This window comes from Aquila chrysaetos, chromosome 7, assembly GCF_900496995.4.
Source record: "Aquila chrysaetos chrysaetos chromosome 7, bAquChr1.4, whole genome shotgun sequence".
NCBI classification, from domain to species: domain Eukaryota; kingdom Metazoa; phylum Chordata; class Aves; order Accipitriformes; family Accipitridae; genus Aquila; species Aquila chrysaetos.
The window spans coordinates 25,958,580-25,982,252 of NC_044010.1; the positions used below are offsets into that span (position 1 = coordinate 25,958,580).

At 36.6% G+C, this 23,673-nt stretch overlaps 1 protein-coding gene across 1 annotated transcript in view; it reads left to right on the forward strand.

Annotated features, from left to right (window-relative positions):
• NCAM2 (neural cell adhesion molecule 2) overlaps positions 1–23,673 on the forward strand; it is a 338,699-nt gene that overhangs the window by 255,349 nt on the left and 59,677 nt on the right. The window contains exon 12 of the mRNA XM_030021121.2: positions 7,826–7,999. Coding sequence (XP_029876981.1) covers positions 7,826–7,999 — 174 coding nt within the window. The remainder of the gene's footprint in view (positions 1–7,825; positions 8,000–23,673) is intronic.

Here is a 23,673-nt window from a genome sequence, read left to right on the forward strand (position 1 = left end):
AGCAAAGCATTTTTCCTTTTTGTTGAGATCTCAGTGTAATTATTTTAAATGTTTTTGTACAGATAAATAGAAAATCGTATGGCCATCGCTAGTCTAGGACTATGTTATTGGAATAGGTAATTTATTATTTTAAAATGGTAAATGTTAAGGTTGTGACACAGAGCGCTAAACTGGATTTTTCAAATACATTTTTTTCTTTAAATATTAATGTGTATTTTGCACATAGCAGTGTACAGCTGGTCTGAATCCAGAGCCCCTCAAAAATAAATCATGATTCACCTCTAAGACTCTAATGGCTTTACTCATCCTAGACTTCCCTTTCCCTTCCTTTCTTCTATTCTGGGAGGGCAAAAGGGTTAAAAGTTCAGATAAATAGTCTGATTCACCTTTTTGCCTCAGTCTTTCTTTCAGTCTTTGCACCTAGAAGGATACTTTCATTTTTCGTGAAAGTTGAGATTCTGATCTCATCATATCATGCCTGGAACTGCAGTTCAGCACAGAGACTTACAGTGACTAAGCGTTAACAGGATCAACTGCTGGCAGAAACCATACCAATAGGCAGTGAACATAGTTTACAAATTAGCTACGTCATACAATTCTGATGATGAATTTCAAACATGTCTTGGCAAATCGTCCCTATTATGTGTTTTGGACAGTATACTGTAGAACATCAAGGATTTTACGGCGTTTAGAGGTGGTGACATTTAAGAATACTTAAAGAGATGGGAGATGCTGTATCTGTTTCCTTTCTAAAGCAAAATTACAGGGAATTAAAAAAGCAAAATTAAAATACATTCTATGATGTCATTAGATATTGAGAATTCCCATGCCATTTTATTTAATTAAATGTATTTTAAGCATCCCGTATACACAGGAAGTCAGTGAAGAGGGAGAATAATGACATTAAAAGCAAATGAAGCAAATTGAGCTTCACAGAAATTACATCCTGTAACCTGTTTTATGAAATCAGGTCATGCTCAAAATATGATAAGGTTGATAGATAACTGACAAGGACTACAACATCAAATTTAATGGTTTGGTGCTGGCACTTTGGTGCTGGTTAATGGATGTTGTTGCTTTTTTCTCCAAATACTTGTGTTTTCACACAGACAAAATAAAATCAAAGAAATAACACTTAATTTTCCCTGGAAAACAATATAATAAAAAAGATAATAATATTCTGTTCCAAGACAGTTTTATGGGATCTTACTGATTTATTTTTTTAGGATTGTTAGATTACTTCTCTGTATAACTTTTCCCTTCCTGCTGCCAAAATCCCATTTACCTCCGCAAAAATATGGGCAGATCTAAAATCTAGTTCTCTGTCCTAAAACTTGCCATGCACATCTTTAGCAGCATCAGCTAAAGGATTTTTACTAAAAAACCAAACAGCAACAAAGTTTCAATAAGCATATGTGTGAAACTATCAACAAGGCAAAAGTGTTCTGCTTTGTGTGCAGGTATCTTATTTTCATTCATTATTTATGTATTTATATGCTAGCTGTGCTCCTGTTTCCTAATTAATTCCTTATTTTTCCAGACCTCCCACTGATTTAGTAGGATATCTATTGCAGTTTTCCCCAAGCAAGGACATCAAGGCAAGACTGAGCCTAACCTACAGATTTAATATTGAAATTTTTCTCCATTCTAAGGATCATAGAATCATCTAAGTTGGAAAAGACCTTTAAGATCATCGAATCCAACTGTAACGCAACACCACCATGCCCACTAGACCACGTCCTGAAGTGCCTTGTCTACATGTTTTTTGAACACCTCCAGGGATGGTGACACCACCACTTCCCTGGGCAGCCTGTTCCAATGTCTGACAATCCCTTCAGTAAAGAAATTTTTTCTAATATCCAATCTAAACCTCCCCTGGTGCAACTAGAGGCCATTTCCTCTCGTCCTATTGCTTGTTACCTAGGAAAAGAGACCAACACCCACCTCGCTACAACCCCCCTTCAGGTAGTTGTAGAGAGCTATAAGGTCTCCCCTCAGCCACCTCTTCTCCAGACTAAACAGCCCCAGCTCCCTCAGCCGCTCCTCCTAAGACTTGTGCTCCAGGCCCCTCACCAACTCAGTTGCCCTTCTCCTGACATGTTCCAGCACCTCAATGTCTTTCCTGTAGTGAGGGGCCCAAAACTGAACACAGTACTCAAGGTGCGTCCTCACCAGTGCCGAGTACAGGGGAACAATCACTTCCCTGCTCCTGCTGGCCACACTATTTCTGATGCAGGCCAGGATGCCATTGGCCTTCTTGGCCACCTGGGCACACTGCTGGCTCATATTCAGCCAGCTGTCAACCAGCACCCCCAGGTCTTTTTCTGCTGGGCAGCTTTCCAGCCACTCTTCCCTAGGCCTGTAGCACTGCGTGGGGTTGTTGTGACCCAAGTGCAGGACGCGGCACTTGGCCTTGTTGAACTTCATACAACTGGCCTTGGCCCATCGATCCAGCCTGTCCAGATCCTTCTGTAGAGTCTTGCTACCCTCGAGCGGATCAACCCTTCCTCCCAACTTGGTGTCATCCGCAAACTTGCTGAGGTTGCACTCAATCCCCTCGTCCAGATCATTGATAAAGACATTAAAGAGAACTGGCCCCAAAACTGAGCCCTGGGGAACACCACTTGTGACCAGCCACCAACTGGATTTCACCCCATTCACCACAACCCTCTGGGCTCATCCATCCAGCCAGTTTTTCACCCAGCGAAGAGTATACTTGTCCAAGCCATGAGACTCCAGCTTCTCAAGGAGTATGCCATGAGAGACAGTGTCAAAGGCCTTGCTGAAATCCAGGTAGACAACATCCACAGCCTTTTCCTTCATCCACTAGGTGGGTCACCTGGTCATAGAAGCTTGGTCAAGCAGGACCTGCCTTTCGTAAACCCATGCTGACTGGGCCTGATCCCCTGCTTGTCCTGGACTTGCCATTTGAGTGCTCTCAAGACTAATCGTTCCATAATCTTCCCCAGTACCGAGGTCAAGCTGACAGGCCTGTAGTTCCCCGGATCCTCCCTCCGACCCTTCTTGTAAATGGGAGTCACATTGGCAAGCCTCCAGTCTTCTGGGACCTCCCCTGTTGACCAGGACTGCTGATAGTTGATGGAGAGTGACTTGGCAAGCTCCTCCGCCAGTTCCCTCAGTACTCTTGGATAGATCCCATCTGGTCCCATAGACTTGTGAGTGTCCAGGTGGCGTAGATGTACCAGCATGAACTATTTCATGGAGATCTTTGACTCTAAAGTCTTCTCCCCAGCCCCATCTCTTTCCCTGCCATGGTCCTGATAGCACTTACGTTCAGCATTTAGACATAGTTACTTTCAGTCAATATATATGCCAGATATTCAGAGGCAAGAAAGCTGCAGAACTGCACTAGGAACATACTGACAGGAGACAAGAGCTAACTGGACAATAAATCTCTGACCCCGCTACCTACTCTGACACCATCACTTCCTTTCCTCCATTTACACCAGGACTGCTAAATTCTCAGAAGGAAAATTATTCTCTTCCATAAAACTGTCCAAAAAATAGCTTGAAAAGAAAATCCCCAGTGATAAATGGTTGTCATTTATTGAACAGGTTGGGTAATAATAGTCCTGGTTTTGGCTGGGATAGAGTTAATTGTTTTCCTAGTAGCTGGTATAGTGTTATGTTTTGGGTTTAGTATGAGAAGAATGTTGATAACACACTGATGTTTTCAGTTGTTGCTAAGTAGTGTTCATGGTAAGTCAAGGATTTTTCAGCTTCTCATGTTCAGCCATCAAGAAGGCTGGAGGTGCACAAGAAGTTGGGAGGGGGCACAACCAGGACAGCTGACTCAAACTGGCCAAAGGAATATTCCATACCACGTGACATCACACCCAGTATATAAATCGCGGGGGGGAGCTGGCCAAGGGGGGTGCAGATCACTGCTTGGGAACTAACTGGGCATTGGTTGACGAGTGTTGAGCAACTGCATTGTGCATCACTTGTTTTATTCCAGTCCTTTTACTATTAGTATTATTATTGTCATTTTATTATTGTTACTGCTATCATTATTATTTTCTTCCTTTCTGTCCTATTAAACTGTTCTTATCTCAAACCACAAGCCTTACCTTTTTTTCCTGATTCTCTCCCCCATCCCACTAGGTTAGGGGGAAGTGAGTGAACAGCTGTGTGGTGCTTAGTTGCTGGCTGGGGTTAAACCATGACAACTTGGGTTTTTTTAATGACTTGTTTTATTTTAAAGGCTGAACTTTCGGTAAACTATCATTTGTATAGACAGCAGTATAACGATAACAAAAACAGCAGTGGAACTTCTAAGAAAGTATACCAGAATCTGTGCTATCACTAAGTGATCTTTAGATCATAGAAAAGAAATCCCACACTATTTCTACTATATAGTCCACCAACTTATATCAGTAACAGTATATGAAAGAGTAATCACTGCCCATAGCTAAAGTCCTCTAAGATTCATTTGGTTGGTTGGATTTAGAAGCAAAAAGTACAAGAAGCATCCACAGTTCTATCCTTCCAGACGCAGACTTCAGAGTACACAACTTTGCAAATTATTCTTCACTCCTGCTAAACATAATCATGGGAATGCTCCAGATAATTTCAGCTGACAGGGGACAGCTCAAATGCTAGGATGTTTAGCTAGATCAGGACCAGAGGGCTGTTTACCTTGCATGATCAAATTCATCCTCATTAGAGAACTACAGGATTAGATTCAGTTCATTATGCTGCTAATGATCTTTGGGGAAAAAGTTATAGATTTGCCTAGTCTGAAAGAGATAGTAGGTATTTTATTCTATCTTAATGGAATTGCTAGTATTTGTTTGTGATTTTGACTAGGAATGTGTCTCCTGTTATACTTTCTTCAGGCGATTCACTCTTTTCTTAAGAACTGATGTAGTTCAACTCTGAAAACTGCATAAAAGTTACCTACACATGTGGGTTGCTTGGATTGTGGGATGCATATTTAAAATAGTATTGTGGATGTAAGTCACACTTAAATAAGTTTTAAACATGTTGCATTGTGCTAGTTATGCAAAATATTTTACTGGGTTTTCACAGGAGCTTCATTTTATTCTTATTACCAAATGGAATCATATTTTCATTTGGCAGAAATTATACTTGAATTTGCAGTAGAGAACATAAGGTTCTTCCTGAAGGATTTCTTCTTCCCTATGCCATGTTTATTGTAGTTAATCATATACAGACATAAACACAGAAGGAAAAGATATCTCCTTAACATTTTGAAAGTCAAGAACAGAGTGGATATGTAAATAACACAATTTTGTTTCATAGCATCAAGCAAATAATTGTTTTGATCCAGACTGAAGTAACAGTGAATTGCCTTATAGAAAGAGCATACAAAAACTAACATAAAAACAGCCTGAGTGAAATTAAATATTCATTCAACCTTAAACAATTTTTTGTTTGTTTCATTTTGAACTCTTTTAACAACAGGAAAGGAATAAAAGTGTTTAGAAACCATTTGTAATATTGTAGCTATCCACAGCAGCTTTGAGCTTGCAATTAAATCCAAAGACCATTCGTCTTCAGTACTGCAGAGCTATATTCATCTTCCCAAGTGATTGGTATCCACATCACTTACACTGCTTTACTTTGGCTATCCTGGATTGTTTTGTTGGCATTCTTATGTTGTATTTTTCCCACCTCTTTCAGAACAGTCATTTGAGCTAGGGAGGGAATGAATCAGTAGGCAGAATGGTGCTTGAGGTACTGTCACTATCAGGGAAAAAAAATAAAATGCTGCTCTCAGCTGTAATGAGAATCTGGAGGAGAAGGGTCACAAGCTGGTTCTAATTCTCATCCTCCTCTGATTTTGGGATCAATGCTTACTTTGCAAGCAACTTATATATCTAATTCTTCCATGTGATCACAGAAAGAAATCTGTATTGTTTTTCGAACATATTTTCTTTTTTCTAAAAAAAACCCAGCTTTTTGATCAATTTAGAAAAAGATTCAAAACCCAGGTCTGTATTCTCCTGGATGCATAGCATACTGGTTTCATTTGGTCACATTCTGTCTGACCATGAATCTTGAATTCCATTCTGCAGAGTAATACAGCTTCGCTAAGAAGGGTGAAAACTTCCTGCAACATCCCATATCCTGATGAAATGAATGTTTCCTGGAATAAGAAAAGATTTGAGGGTTTGAATCCCTCAAGCTGAGATTTGCATTCTACTCAAATCTTTAACGTCATGGATTCATATAGTTGTATCTCTAAGTAAAAGATATTAAAATTGTTCCTCCATGTAAATAAATCTATGCTGGTTTTAACCCAATGAGCACCAAGCATTGGAGGTTTTAGGAGACCTATATTCAGAAATGCTAGCTGTAAGAATTTACAGAGGTATGATACTAGCATTAAGACACTCAACTCTGACAACTGTTAGAGAATTTTTCTGAAGAAATTAGGTGCCTGATTATTAAAAAGTTATACAAATCATTCCCTTCAAAGCAGCTTTGGCAGGTGTTGTTTTCCTGAGGATTCGTGGCTGAGTATGTCCTTAAACCCATTATTTAATATTTTATAGACATTTTTGGCTCATTTTCATTCAAGTAGCAATACTGGGTGAAGCTCAGATTGACTCTCTTTTTATTCCCAACTGTCTGACAGCCCTTGAATAAAGACTACATTTTATGTAAATGGTTCAGTACCCACTAACCAAATGATAGGTTTTGGCTCAAATTCTTGCATGTCCTTATAAAAATATCTTTCATATCATGGAGACAAAAGCAATGTCAAATCTGTAAGCAGGTATGCAAATAATTATCAGATGTATCAGAAGAGAAATTCTTAATGTGTTTCAAATTGCTGTCCACAGAACTAAAATTCTTCCTAGTATTCTCAATACAGTTTTTTTTGTAATTATAACACTTTAAAATGTAGGACAATTAGAAAATCATAGAATCATAGAATTGCTTGGCTTGGAAAAGACCTTTAAGATCATCGAGTCCAACCATCAACGCAACACCACCATGCCCACTAAAGCATGTCCTGAAAACTTAATCTTTTGTCTTCTATGTGTTAGTTTGGTCATACATTGTAAAAGTAACTTAATGTTTCTATTTTTAAAAATGTATTGACCCCAAGGTTAATTTTTTGGTTTTGTTTCATATCTAGCATCTCAACACCTACAGACACCTGCTTTATTTTTGTAGTTCTTTTCTACTTCAAAAGATATGCACTTCCTTTTGATTTCAGATAAAATGTTTCCTTCCACCTATTCTGCAAATTATTTCTGAAACTGAAAAGAGAATAGAAACCTTCCATTAATATTCCTTTCTAGTAGCTTGGAATCCAGTCTTTCAAAAAAAAAAAGAAAAAAAGGATTCATGTTTTCAGCAGTATTTCAGAGTTTCATAAAAATGGCCAAATTATTTCTGCAATTTTTTGTCATAATCTCATTTAGAAGAATTCAGACTCTGAATGATCTAGTTAGCTATAACTATTCCTCTTGTAAAATTTGATTTAAAGTTTGTTATTCTCTTTTATGTAATTATACAGTAAACAAAATAATCTCTTACATTTTCCTATGATGAAATTAGCTATTAAACAAGATCATATTATAAAAGAAAGACAGAAATGGAAAAATTTTTTGCATTACTTCAGCATACAAGAAAATAAATGTAGTTTTCTTACAGCTCTGTATTAGAAAGCTTAATCTGTTTATCTAATGCAAACATTATTACATCATATTCAATATTTATCTTTTATCCCTTCAAGATGCAAAGGAGACTTTTTGGGGTAGATTATCAACTTTTTACATCTGTATAGTTGCTGCTGATTATTAAATTAATGTTTGTACTTTTTTAGATGTGCCATCAAATCCTTATGGAGTACGAGTTTTAGAGCTGTCACAAACCACTGCCAAAGTTTTGTTCAATAAGCCAGATTCACATGGAGGTGTGCCCATTCATCATTACCAAGTGGATGTAAAAGAGGTAGCCTCAGAAACCTGGAAAATAGTTCGCTCCCATGGAGTTCAAAGTAAGTATACAAAAAATAAATGGAAGTATTTTAACTGAAAAAAATGTCAAAGGAAAAGAATGCAAGTATATTTTAACTGATTCTTTGTTTCTCCATTAGTCTTAGTCCAGTAACTGTGTCTTCAGTTAATTTTAATGAAGACCTCTTTACACCAATTAGAAATCTTACTGTAATCTTGTAAAAGTCAACCGTTACTTTTTAGTTTTAAAAAAGTTTGGTGAACAAATTTACAATTATTTTGCATTTTTCACTGCCCAGTCAAGTAGATATGAAAAATATTTTTGAAGATATTCATTTCAAAGAGATTAGAAATCACAAAGGAGTTAGTTTGAGAATGTGCATTATGTATGCAGTTAAATTAAAAATTTTAAGTAAGCCATTATGTGATATTTAATCCTGGGCATTAATTACTGATTTTGAGCTACTTAGTAACCTTTGAACATACCTGTTAATATTAATGACCTATGTTTCAAAAGCATATCTATAAGAGTATTGTTCAACAAACATTACATGCCTTATTTGCACTTCTCTAAAGGCAGAAAAGAGTATAAGCCTCCCCAAACAGACAAGAATTCTTTAAGTACATGCCAAGGTGGGGTGTTTATACAGAGTAATGTTGACAAAATATATTCAACAGATCGGTAATACCTTGCATCCATATTTACCGTTCGATATTTTTAACAAGTAGTGCAAGGTAAAGTAGCCCCAACAGTCTTCTGATTTATACAGGACGTGAATGGTTTTGCAGCTATCATCACAGTGATGGGAGAAAAAATGTAGCAAATGATGTAATGTGTGTTATCTCTTTCCCTTTCCCTTTCACATCCCATAATCCACACAGACAAATTCTGCACTATGCAGAGCATGTTCCAAATTACAGTTATTTCAAAGAAACATGTAATAAACATGTAATTAACATATATTCAAAGAAACATATAATGACTTTTTATCTTTTGTTTTTCTTAACCAAACACAGTAACTGTGTGTATAAATGTAATACAGTAAATCATAGTAGTGTTCATTTTAGTCTGGTATAGCTTGTATTTCTTTCACTACTAGAAGATCTAAAGAAGACAATGTACTTCCTCTAGTTGCAGGGCATGCACATTAATGGACATTAGTGTACCTCTAACCTTCTTTTCATGTTATGTTTCAGACCAAGTTTGAGACTTTTTTTCTCATAGCTTCTTCCTTCAATGAATTTGCAATAAATTTCTCTGAGGAGAACTACAATGTACCAAATACTAAAACGTGAAGTGACCAGTCTGTGTAGTGGGGTGCAATGTACTCAAATGAGAACAAACCCAGTGACTACAGAGTGCAATCACACAGATGTGTGATTTAAATTTAAAGCCAGAACAAAAAAAAGTCCTCAGTGTTAACTTTGTAGAACAGTGTATTTACCTTACTCCCCATAAAACTTTCTTTCCTATTATTTCTGTTAATGTGAAGTTTATGAAAAGATTGACTACATTAGGAAAGATGTATAACTTGACAGACCCTTGTTGTTATTAGAGTTGACTGGAGCTGCCTTTTTCAAAAGTTCACACTTTGATTTTGAAACATTCTTTCAGCATTACATGTTTTTAAGTTGTTTTATACAGCTCATTTTGGAGATTTCTGTATAACATGAATTGATCTTCTTGGAATTATTTTAGTACAATACCTGTTTGAATTGTATGGTAATTTATTCTAAAAACAGAGTAGAGTAGCAGGTACAAATACCTGCAGTCCTTATGAAGACAATACCACTGTGAAGTAGACACTGAGTATTTAGGATCTCTGCTGCCATCCCTACTAAAATTGAATATTCAGCTTCTTTGAGAAAAAGGCTGTATTAGTTCCTGTCATGTTATTTCCCCACATCTTCCTTTTGTGCAATTTACCTTACTTTTTTCAGTTTATTCTTCTTTCTCACTTGAAAGTTTTCAGGGGGTTTACCTTCTTTCAAGCATGTATTTTCCTCTTCATTTCATTGTCCTCCAACTGTAATGCTGAGAGGTTTTGTTGAAAAAACATAACAGGTCACACTGGTTTTGGACATCTTAAAGGTATCTGTGGTGGGTTGACCCTGGCTGGATGCCAGGTGCCCACCAAAGCCGTTCTATCAATTCCCCCTCCTCAGCTGGACAGGGGAGAGAAAATGTAACAAAGGGCTGGTGGGTCAAGATAAGGACAGGAGAGATCACTCACCAATTACCGTCACAGGCAAAACAGATTCAGCTTGGGGAAAATGAACTCAATTTATTACAAATCAACCAGAGTAGGGTAATGAGAAATAAAACCAAATCTCAGAACACCTTCCCTCCACCCCTCCCTTCTTCCCGGGCACAACTTCACTCCCAGATTCTCTACCTACCCCCCTCAGCAGCGCAGGGAGACGGGGAATGGGGTTTACGGTCAGTTCATCACACATTGTCTTTGCCACTTCATCCTCTTCAGGGGGAGGACTCCTCACACTCTTCCCCTGCTCCAGCGTGGGTTCCCTCCAATGGGATACAGTCCTCCACAAACTTCTCCAACGTGGGTCTTTCCCATGGGCTGCAGTTCTTCACAAACTGCTCCAGCATGGGTCCCTTCCACAGCGTGCAGTCCTTCAGGAGCACACTGCTCCAGCATGGGTCCCCCACGGGGTCACAAGTCCTGGCAGAAAACATGATTCAGTGTGGGCTCCTCTCTCCACAGATCCGCAGGTCCTGCCAGGAACCTGCTCCAGCGCGGGCTTCCCACGGGGTCACAGCCTCCTTCAGGCACCCACCTGCTGCGGCGTGGGGTCCTCCACGGGCTGCAGGTGGATATCTGCTCCACCGTGGACCTCCATGGGCTGCAGGGGGACAGCCTGCCTCACCATGGTCTTCACCGTGGGCTGCAGGGGAATCTCTGCTCCGGCGCCTGGAGCACCTCCTCCTACTCCTTCCTGACTGACCTTGGTGTCCGCAGGGTTGTTTCTCTTACATGTTCTCACTCCTCTCTCCAGCTGCCATTTCTGTCTGTCCCAGCAACTTTTTTTTCCTTTTTAAATATGTTATCACAGAGGCGCTACCACCATCACTGATTGGCTCGGCCTTGGCTGGCGGCTGGTCTGTCTTAGAGCTGGCTGGTATTGGCTCTGTCGGACACAGGGGAAGCTTCCAGCAGCTTCTTACAGAAGCCACCCCTGTAACCTCCCCTACTACCAAAACCTTGCCACATAAAGCCAATACAGTACCTCTTAGTAGCATTTATTATCAAAGACTACTCCAAGGGATGACAAAAACTAGTAAATATGAAAACAACCTGAAAAGTCATCTTAGTCTACAAATAGATATACTTAGTAAATAGACAAATATTGGGAAGGTAAACTCTACTGAGAGGACAGTGGACAATTTAAAAATTAATGCTAGGTCCATAATTAATTAATGCTGTTTTCTGAAATCTCTATTTGTATAGCCCTGCATAGAATGATTGAGATTGTATATCCTATTTTTCTCTGAATTTTTCTCTGAACTACTTTAAAATCAAAAACTACTTCAGAATTTCAAATATTTGCTAAGCGGGAGGCATCTTTTTGTAAATCTTGTTGTTGCCACACTATGTAATTTGATAGGGAAATCAAAAGAAAACTGGTTGCGTTTATCATAAGTTCTTGCAGATATTCCCTAATGAGTTAAAAACTTGTTCTATTTGTGAGGTACTATAAGGCCAAACCAGAAAAATGAGATGTGTTACCAAAACACAGACTGAACATCCCAGAGCAGAAAAAGTCTTCTCAGATGGAGATGTCAAAAAATAATATTGGTGTCCTTTTTTTAAATGAAAATACTGCTAAATGTAACTGGAATCTTTCTGAAAAATTCAGCCTTTTCTTGTTTCCTAAGCATTCAGAGGGTTTCAGCAAGTTTTCTAAAACATCTGTTTAAACTTCATTTATATTTCAGCCTACTTAGAGTGTCATGATAGGATAATATTGATAGCCTCTTCTAAATCCCTATTCTCAGTTCCTGAAAGAATTTTTAAAGAAGTTTCTCTTAGTGTGAAGGCTTTTTTTTGTTTGTTTATATTTTTTGAGACATTTGGGATACTTTTGAGTCTTTTGAATGATAAATTTGAAAAATAAATACATGTTTTTGAGACAGTTTCTCACTGTGCTTAAGTAACCAAGGATCACTTTCCTACCATGCCTCAACATCTTCTCAGATGAGTGAGGAGGATGTTTAGACTACACACAGTCAGTATTCTGTATTATGATTTGTAGTTGGGTCATCATAATTTCCATACTTGGTCAATATTCCTTAATGGATACAAAATAACTTTTTTCCTCTGTTCACATTTTAGGGACAGGTTTCTGGCTAAGATTCAGATATAAATGCTGTTTACACAGGGACAGTTAACTGCTTGCACATCTCAAGTAAAGATGCATATATAATGCATGAGTCATGATTTTTTTTCCCAGCAGACAGTAATAAACTACGCTGAAATTTTACAGGATGTCTTTTTATCAGACTGATTTAACTAAGGAGTGATAAAACAGCACTGCAGCTGTTTCTTGCCACAATGTAGGTAATGTGTAATTTCCAAGATCATCTTTTAAGGGAAAGAGCCAAAAAAAACTACATGCAGGAGAAAGTTAGCCTTCCAATACAGAGACTGTCAAGGCTAAACTGGGTCTTCTGGTCCCTCTCGACTATGACCAGAAAAGATAGTGTGGTTGTCTTCATACAGTTACAGAGAAGAGCCATAATCTCATAAAATGAATTGAAAATTGTATTATTAAATGAAATAAACATCGTGGAAATGTGCCTGCAGAAGTTAGTTTATAAATAAGTGTTAATAAATGATTAATAAATGCTTCAAAAAGTTGTTGAACGGAATTGCTACTAATGCTAACAAGTCATTAATTTTCTTATGATTATAACGCAATAACTATGTATAAAACCTTCTACAAGTAGGATTATAATTGTCTGGTTTTATTTATGTGAAAAATACAATAGATGCTCACCAAAGTTATTAGTCATTCTTATGTAATCAATCATCTAGTAAATACAAATAAGTTTAATCAGAAAAATTAAGCAGTATGAAATGGATTCTGTGCAAATTATTCAAACAGCCTGCAATTCTCTTATCTAGGAAGAACGCTGCTGATTTCTTCAAAGAATCCCTCAAAAGGTAGCTTTTGTCTCCAACTGTACTAGTTTGAGCTGTTTTCAGATCAAGTTAAGGAAAAAAATCCCAGAGTCTTGGAGCTGTAGCCAAGAACATCTGCGTCCCTATTCCCTCCCCTTTGTCTTTTATAATGAAGAAGATTTCATCTGTAAGTCTGTGCTGATTGCAGCTATTGAAGGAGAGCACAGAAAGTGAAGCAGTCATTCTGATACACCAACTGCAGACTATTTAGGCATTTAAAAGTCATAATCAACACTATCATAGTTCACCAAGAGATCAGTGAGCAAATGGTAGCCAGATTTTTCTGCACTTGTTAGGTGCTCTTCTAAATATGAAGAATGTTTTGTTGCAGACTAGCTGCAATTCTCTGTATAGATTCACTTTACAGTCACAGTGCAGTGGGGCTCCCCATGGGCCAGAGCCCTGAGGGGAGGTGGGTGGCCAGGGACAGGCAGGGCTAACAGTGCTCTCAGGGTCCAGACATTTATGACCCTGTCAGTAGTGCAAAGAAGCCCATTAATCTTGAAGTAACAGAACTGTGGATAACATTGGCAAGATTCATTCTCCAAGGAGAGTTTGCATCCTTTCAGCCAGACAGCTGGTAAATCCGGGAGTATGGGATATTGCCCATCCACCATCAAGAAGGGGATAACAATCAGTGAAGAGCATTTGCCATGCTTTCCTTGGTAGACACAAAGAAACCAGTGAGAAGGTGTAAGATACCTGCACTGGGAAAAATTGTCTTACCACAATATTCTGTGCAATTTTATTTTAAAAAAAGGATCAGTTTCTGAGTAATCAGCAAAGACTTCATAAGAAAAAGCCTGCATTACTTTTCCCTTTCAGGCAGTATTGAGTTTTCCAAGGAAGAAACAGGATAGACTCAGAGACTGTGGGATTCAGTTCTTCAGGTCCCTTCAGTCCCTTAGAAAGCACCACTGGTACATCAAGGTCTTGTTTTGTCTTAATAGCATTATAAACACTAGTAATTCTGGTTCACAGGCAGCAAATAATGCATTCGTAATGAAAGGGACTTAGCTTATACACAGACCTAAACCACTGTGGAGATACGCTTTCTGAAAACTTTTGGATGTCTTCAACAAGAGTACAAAAAACTTTATTCTGCAGTCTTAATTCAGCATGAGTATTGCTGCTAAAACTCTAGCAATTTTTAATTTCTTCTTCACATTTACAGATAGGTAGATAGATAAACAAAGAAACATGTGAATAGATCTTTCTTTTCAAAGCATTAAATATTTATATAAGAATGTAATACCAAGGAAAACCAGTCTCTGCATTTCTAGTACCACTCAGTTCGCTGCTGATAGAGCAACATGAAGAATACAGTAAAAAACCTAGTCCCATGTTAAGATTACTGTGTAAATTCACCTATGGGATACGTGGATGGTTGGCACTGTCATTTTAGAGAAGAGGTATACATTTGGGGATTTATGTAGCCAATAGTCTCTCTCCTCCCCCCACCCTTGGTTCCTCTGAACTGCAGTATTATTACTCCCCTATCAGTTTCTATTATGAAAGGGAAAAAATGCACTCTTCTATTAAGAGGTATTCACAATGTTCTCTTTCTGTCCTTTCATTAGATCAAGAGCCTTGTGATATGATATTAATCTCATATGTATAGTGTATTTATTATTCGTGATTGTTCTAGTGTTTGGAAATTCTCAGACTTAAGATCAAATTTCTTTTTTTTAAAATCTATTTTCAGCTATTGCCTTTTATTATTTTTTAGGAAAGATTTGGTAGAATTTGAAATTCTTGTATTTTTAGATTTCTTTAAAGTCAATTATTATTATTATTATTTTATATAAAACTTCTATCAATAGCAAAGACTTCCTAAAGAACAGGTAAAGGAAAGTCTACTCATTTCTTCAGTTTAGCGACATTCTCTAGGTTCTGGGTTTTCTCGGTTTTTAAGGAAGCTGCTAAACTAGTAATGCCTAGCTAATTTAGAATTTCTTATATTGGTAACAAACTATAGCATCAAATGACTTTGGAGAAATGCACATAACTGGGCTTACAGATGGTAAAGGTGAAACATCTTTACAATTACACCTTGCAAAACAGATTATTATTAAAAACTTAAAAATAATAAAGGTGGAGAAAATTGTAGTTTAGAAGGAAAAAGTACTTTTCAATCATTCATGTTTTTCTTTAAAAGTATAAACTTCATAAAATAATGGTAGAAGAAAATACAGAATCTATTTTGAATAATTTTGAATTTTTACATAAGGGTTTTTTTTTTTTCCTTAAAGCTTTTGCCTACTGGTATATTAATATAAAATTAAGTGTAGTCATGTTAGAGAATGGTGAATCTGAGGATGTTAATCTGTAGCAATGCCCTAAAAGTAACTTACTCAAAGAATGCCTATTCTGACATTGGTTTTAATGCATTAAGTTCAGGTAGCTACTCAACATGACAACCTTACATTTTTCTTAACTTTGGATGTTAAAAAGCAAAAATGTCTTGTGTTGTATATTTTCTGAAAAACAAACAAACAAACAAAAGAAAACATCTGAGCTTTACTAGTGTCTCTAGGTCTTGGGTTTTTTCCAGGAGATATTCTTTTGAGTTTCAAGTCTTTTAACCAAATTATTCCTGGACTTATAATTCAGCATTTGTAGGATACTAACATAAAATATTTTCTACAGTGGAAAAATTATATAAGCTAAAGTTATACATACATTTCTAAAAGTATGGAATAGAAGAAAAAATATAGAAAATGAACAAGTTCTAAAAGCTGTTTTTTTGAATCTATTTGTGCTTTGAATTTTAATGGTCAAGGATGTTTTCTCTTTTGACATTGGAGATTGTTCTTTGGATGGCAGAAAGCAGAAGCTTTATGAAATAATGTGCCAAATATAATATGATGCTATAATGAATGTATTGCTCGTAAATATATTTCATGCAGTAATATCAAAACACACCAGAGATGCTTTATCAACATATGCTTATACTTTTTTATTGAATATTTTATTGAAGGAGACAATAATTTCCAAAGTCTTGTGGTAGCCTAATCAGGCTATGTACAAAAATCAGTTAAATATTTCTTTAAGTATAAGTGGGTTTACAACTTTCCATTATAATGCAAATGAAGGGATGAAAAATATTACAACCTAAGAAATGTTGAAATCTTTGTACAAGAAAAGGAAATCCATTGACAGGTGGACTACAAGTGGTACTATGTTACATATCTGAAAAATAAGCATAACATATAGAAAGAATCAAAGGCATTTTTCTTAAGAAAACAATACTAAGAAAGTTTGTAGATCATCTTAATCTTATGCAAATTGAAGACCAATAAATTTATTATTTTGGTTTTAGCTATTAAGGAGTTCTCAAACTTCAAGCACTACTGCTAGTATTTGCTTTCAACATAATTTTTTGTTTTCTCTCTGGTTCTTGACAAGTTGGAGATCAAATTTGAAATAAGTAATTCTTTGTAATTTCACATTCGAATCTCAGCAGGTTCAGTTTTTGGTGGTTTTTTTTTTTTTTTATCTAAGTACATTAAATTTCATGTACTTCATGAAATCATAGAATAATTTAGAAAGAAAGGGACCTTGTGATCATCGGCTCGAAACCCCCCAGGTCACAGCAGGGCCAGCTTCAAAGTTATGTTAGGGCTTTGTCCTGACCTCTCTATGAATGGAAATTCCGTATTGAGTGGTTTGTTTGTGAAATCAGGGATTTTTTAAACAAGGGACTGTCCGTACTATTTTTTCACATGCATTTAACTGGTTTTTTAGGCACATTATAGTAGAGAAAGGATTTTCTGTTACCCAAGATAAGTTTTTAAACTGCTGTGCTGTGTGTTATGCTTAGTACTGATGCTCTTTTTACTACACGTATCCTTAAAGTTAGAGGAAGTTACGTACATGCCAGTGTTGATGAGGTAATTAAAACTTGAAGTCGTCTATCTCTGTATTACATTTTTTACTTTTGAATTGGCCATACCAGTGAGAAAGCATGCATGTATGTAGGCAAATCTTATTATAATCCTTCTGGTCAAAAATAGTCAGTAAATTTAAAATAAGGTCATTCCATTTTCTCTTTTACTTTTTATAATATATATGATGTTCCAAGCAATGAAATGGTGATTTTTTTGTGTCTGTGCAGTTCAGGTTTTTGGGTAAAACTACTGAACTTAATTTTCTGTCTTTAAGCAAGACTTTTTGATAGACATCACATGAACAGACATTCTTTCAGAAGACTTTAGAAGTTTATAGTGCATGGTTTTCCACTGAGATTTCAGAAACACCATTATGCAAAAAGATATTCTTTCTTATGGTAAAATATAGCAATTACTGTGTCTTGTTATTGTCATGGGGAGGAAATCTAATAGGTAGATCAGTTAGAATTCTCATGTACTACATCTTAGGTCGTAGGTTTTGTACTTCCTGTTTCTTTTGTACTGAAGCATGAAAGTATGTACCCCATTGATTACTAAAACACTTTCCCAGTGTAACAATACTTCACCATTAAACTGGGAAGACTTTCAAATGGATTCCTGAGAGATATGAACCCCATATGATTCAATAATTTTCTTAATAAGTTTAATGGTTAAGTAGAGTATATCTGTATAATTTGTAGATCAAACAGAAATAAATTGCAAATATTTTGGTAGGCTAGGTCAGCATTCAAAATTATTTTTATAGTTGAAAATCTTCAAGGCAGAATTCATTAATGTCTAGTGCAAGCTGCCAAAGCAGAAGGAAAAATACATTCATTAACCTGTTTCAGTGGGAAAATACATTTTTAGCAAGTATTTCAGACATTGAATTCCTTGACATATCTGCTAGATTTGGCTCCCTATGACATGAATTATGATCACGTTCAGTTCTGAAATTATACTTGCTATTCCTGAGGAGTGTTTCTGCTTTTCTGGAATATCATGCATGTACTCCAGAAATTTAGAAGTACCGGAAGCCTCAGAGATTTTCGTACATGTTAAATGATGCCACAAGTCATTCAGAAAACATTTCTCGGTTGTGAATTCAGCTTTAGAATCTGATTCTCCATTTAGCAGACTGTTAGGCAGGCAGTTTAAGACCAGTGAAAACATGGATGAAGAAGACCTGTAAAACCAAACTCAAGAAATTTGTTGTTACTTTATACCCAACTTGTAACACAGCAATTGTTGCACAATATGGAGAATCTTAAAATGTCACATTGATTGTCACATTGTCAAATTGGCTTAAATTAGTGGTTTAATTTAAGAAATGGTCTGTTGTCAATAGGCAATAATTGATAATATTGTAAAAAAAATTTTGTAGATAATTCCTGATATCCGGTAATATACTTACGATACTATTGCTAAGCCTAAACTCATGGAATTCCTTTTTCAAAAGAAACTGGTTATTTAGCTATTTCAAAAATAGTTTTCTCAACTTAAAACCACTTTGAAATTACAAGAATGTGGGAGTTGCATATTGTTATTGCATAACATTGCATATGTTATTAAGCTATGGTGATGTAAGATGCAATACAAATAACATGAATAAAAAGTTGGTAATTTTAATAAATCTAAACTCTTGAGATAAAATGGCATGATACAATTTGCAAGGTCATGCAATTAAAAAAAAAGTGAAAGAATGGATGCAATTTACAACCAATATAGATTACTATTAAATGGTAGGAAAAGGACCACTTTTTATCCAAATTAATTTCTGTGTATACCTGCACATGAAAAAGTTATTCAGCCCTCTAATTCTGTCTCTATACTATTCTTGGCCTCCATCCAGCTTAATCTTTGCTGTAAAAGTCTCATGTGGATGGAAAGGTTGGACTATAAATAAATATCTTAAACTAAATTACATGGATGGATTAGAGAGACTGGAAAGTGAGGAGAAGTGTAAAGGGAAAGCTAGGTTTAAATATTTCAGGTTTTTATACAGACCTAAAACATCAGGAGAATGAAATGTACTTCTCACTTTCAAAGGTGAATAAAATGTCATGAGAAGTGAAGAAAACCCAGACAATTTACTTCACAGCATGAGTTCTTAACTAAAAGCAACTGAGTGTTATGCAGATATAACCACTGCCAATATCTGAGGTTACTCTTCTCTTCAATAGCTTGTAATTCTGTGTTTGCAATAGCATTTAGTCGAACAGTCAAAGCTTATTGCAAAACATGTTTTATGTTCAAATGTTGGGTTTTTCTTAAAGACACAGACTGAAAAATCTGTAAGAACAAATGAAAGATACTTTGATTGCAGGAAGTATGTAGTAAATATTTTAATAAGCAATTAAATGGAGAATCAGTTACTCCAAATATATTTCACATGGTATTCCCTTGTTGTGATAACTCCTGGCTACTCCCTATTTAGACCTTTTCAGGCTTTTTATGATGGCACACTCTTAAGTAAATTTGCAGCAAACATGCTGATCTGATGTAAAGGTCTTGCTGATCTGGCTTGTAAATGTAAATCTTGTTAAGTAAAGAGTGATGCAATGCAATATTGGTTATGAATAACTGATAAATGAGATGCATGGTGCAACTGCAAATTTTGCCTTTCAAATCTGTATTGTATTCATCTGCATTTATTTTACTTTGCCAATTTGCTTACAAAAATGTAAAGTACCTTTATGGAATATTTATGTGTACATAAACTTCTGCTACATTTTGTAATACAAAACAGAAAAATCTTCCTGGAGGACAGAGTATTCTTTAAGTATTTTCAAGGCTATTGAATGACAGAGTTGTTAGGAATGGAGTTTTCCATCTGCTACATACAACAATGAGCAATGGAAAGATAGCATAGCCCTATCTGTATTACATTTCATGATACCATTAAATGAATCTCCTTTTTATCACTTTTTTCTCTCTACTCTTTCATTTCTCCATTGGCAAGAAATAAAGTATAGTATGCAGGAGTAGGATGGGGATGAGGAAGAAAAAGTTATGAATGAAAGTTAACTTTGCCTATAAGAAACATAAGAACAGTTGTTGAAATCATCATTCATGTCAGCCTCGAGGTCTTTGCTTTTTCACAGTAGTGAATGTCATAAAAGACACATTTGGGATCATGTTTTAGTCCCTTTGCTTGTCACTGTGAGGATAGCCTTTTTGGTGATCGCAGTCACCAGGAGCTGGTTTGTTCTTACCTCAAATGGTGGTGGTTAGGTTTTTGCCAGCTCGTGCATTTGGTAACAGAGCAAGTAGAGCCTCTTTTTCTCACACTTTACATGCTCCAGAGTTGAAAATGCCATGGGTTAGAGGAATGAAAGAAGAAGTCCTGTGTCATAACTTGTTTCCTAGGAAGCTCCAAGACTGCAGCAATATACCTTGGTCATGGGACAATTAGTATTAATGAGAGCTTCCAGTTTAAAAAATGTGGTCAGTGATAATATACAATTCAAGAGAATTGCATAGGAGACTACTTTTGTTGGCATTCAGTCTAAGTGGCTTGTTTGGAACATAAAATTGAGCAAGTAAAATACATAATTTAGAAAAGAGAAAATCATGCATTTAATTTCTAATAATAAATTCAGTGGTAGGTTATAGTGCATAATTCTCTGTACATAGGTAAAACTGAGAAAAGAGATGTAGATTTTATATATGTTGTTCTGTTTATTACTATTAGTATGCAGAATTATAATAAAATTGAAAAGTGTTGGAATTTTAAATAGCGGTCTCAACTGAGATGCAAGGCTTGCTAACATATATTAATTTTCCTGTAAAAAAAAAAACCTCTACTTCTCTGAGCACAGTATTAGAAATTTTCATTCTTTTGTGCTCTGCAGATATTTCTTTGGCTTAGCATTAAGAATTCCTGAATTCTTGACATCTGTTGTGAAGCTTTGTAAGAGTACTGATATATTTGTAGTAATGAGTAAAGAGTAATTAATTTTCTTAGGTATTTGGGTCCATCTGCTTAAGAAAGGCCATCTCTTATTTGTATCTCTTACAGTGTGGTGTTGTAACACCATAAGAAAACTAGTGAACTGCATGATAGGTAAGAAAACTAGTGAATTACATGAAGCATCTCAAATCTGTTGCAAAGTCTTAAAGGAACAAAAAGATCATTGCAGCTCTGCAGAACTTGGCTGACAATAGGAAGAAGGTGCAGTTGTTAAAAGTGAACTGCTCTCATTATTTTCTTAGACTTTGAAGGCACATGCTCTGAGGTTTTTTTGCCTTTTTTTTTTTTTTTTTTTTCTGATAAAAGAGAAGATATTTGGACCAGTAATCTGTTATTAGTTTAGGATAAGTTGTTAGTTTAGATCTGAGTTACACCCTCCTCTATAAAAGTAGTCACCAGGAGCTTGCTGAGTCTTACTAGCTTCAAATGGCAGTTGTATGACACTGAAAGAAACCTGCCTGCTTAGCCTTTTGAAAAAAAGATCTGAGCTCACTTTGTGAAGTCAGTCAAGCAGAAACCAGCTCCAGCTAAAGCTGTGCACCTGGGCACAGTTCTGCCCTCAGGTTGGCAAGCCCCATTTGCCAGTGACTGTGGTGATGCAGAAGTGTGGAGTCAGCCTTGACTCAAATGGGAGGGCTCACAGATGCAAATGTCAATGTATTGCAACAATGCATTCCAATGTCTCCCATACATGCCTTTCTCAAACAGTAATAAGGTCCTTAAAACTATGGGGACTTGCTACACCATTAGCCAGCATATACCCATTTGACCTAACATATTCCAGATGCACCATGGAAACTCCTGTGGACTTCATGCTTAGAAGATACAAGGTTCGTCTTCTATGAATTCAAGTGAGGCTTACCTCACCTTTTTTTCAAGATCTCTCAGTAACAAAGAACTCACAGATGGAGTTTTGTATGTAGGAAACCCTTTTCAACTCCAGCTTTGTGTCACAAATTTCAAACGGGACATTAGCTCACAACAGGATCTCCATTGTAGGAACAGCAGAAAAATGGGCAGGAAAAACTGAAATACAAGTAATGCTTGCTGCCCTACAAGGCAGTGTAATTGATTCTAGATTCTGGCATATATGAGAGAGACTGAGATAGGATACAGTTTGATTTATACAATTGAAGAATGAGAGAAAGTGGTGTAACTGTAGCAAGCATAGAAGAAAGGAAAGTATGCACTCATAGTTAACCCCCAGCCTCCCCCCTCAAAATATACTCCCACCTTCAGTAATCCAGGGTGAATTCCAGACCTTGATATCAGACAGGGAATACATAGTGGCATTAGCTAAAATCTAACAACCAGCATGTTCTTTGTAGTCTCCTAATAAATGGAATCCCTGTTCCCCTTAGAAGACCCCATTTTATTTTCTGGGTTGTATCCCAGTAAGAATTGTTTTTAACCTTGATGGGTGTTTAAAAAGAGAAAAAAAAAAATGGGATAAAGGAAACTTATTTTGCCCTTCTGCAATGAGATTAACACAGTTATTCCTTTACTACTTATTGTAGTATTGTATATTCACTCAGTAAAGTATTACTCCTTTAGAAGTCTTAATTCTATTGCCTTTATGTGTTCATATCGCCAATGGAATTTTAGGTGTATTCAGTGGCATAGAAATTTTTGTTATAGGAGAATTTTAAAATTAATGTCTGCAGAAAATAAATTTTATTTATGGAAAGGTTTAACTTCATCAGATTTTGTATTTAGCAGTGCAATTTGTACTATTAAAATTGGAGCAATTGTAGTCACATAAAAATTTAGCAATGAACCCTTATGGTGCTATGCTGAGAACATTAGTCATATGTTAGAAAGCATTTTGAACAATACCTTCTTTTTGCGCAATTGGAAGAATATCTGGTAGCAGTCCAAATCCCCGTTGATTTTACTGTGTTGTTTTATTGTTTCATAAAAAGTTTTAAGTGTAGCCCTTTTCAAGTGGCTGGCTGTTTCTTCAAGCAGTAGACTTTAAGATCCTTGCATTAAGAAGTGCACAATAGTTTTATAGCAGAGGAGAAAATGGGGTTGCAAGAACCAAGGTAGTATTCCCCTTTAATTTGTAGAATCATAGAAAGATTGGTTGGAAGAATCATCTAGAGTTTATCTAGTTCAGCCTCCAGCTTGAAGCAGGACTGGTGCCAATCCTAGATCAGGTCAGGCATGGCTTTGTTTAATTCAGTCTCAACCCCCAAGGATGGAGATTCCTCACCCTCTTCTCTTGGCATAACCTGTTTCAGTGTTTCATTTCTCTCCCAGTGTATAAGTGTTTCTAATATCTGATCTGAACATGCTTCAGTTGAAGCTTGTGACTGTTGCCCATGCTATGCTATTTGCCACTGTTGAGAAGAGTCTCACACCGTTGTTTCTATCTTCACTGCACAGGGATGGTAGGTGACTGTTCAATCACCCCTTGGCATTCTCTTCATCAGACTAAATTAGCCTCAGCATCTGTGTATTGTTCATGTGCCCTAGGGTCCTCTTGGTAGCTCTCTGCCGGACCCTATGGGGTTTCTTTTTGTGCCTGGACACACAATCCCAGGTTTGTCCCTACCAGCACTAACTGGATTGAGTCAATAAACTTCTCTCAATCTGCGGGCTCCAAATACAGCCCAAGTAGGCAGTCTGCCATGCTGGTGGCATTG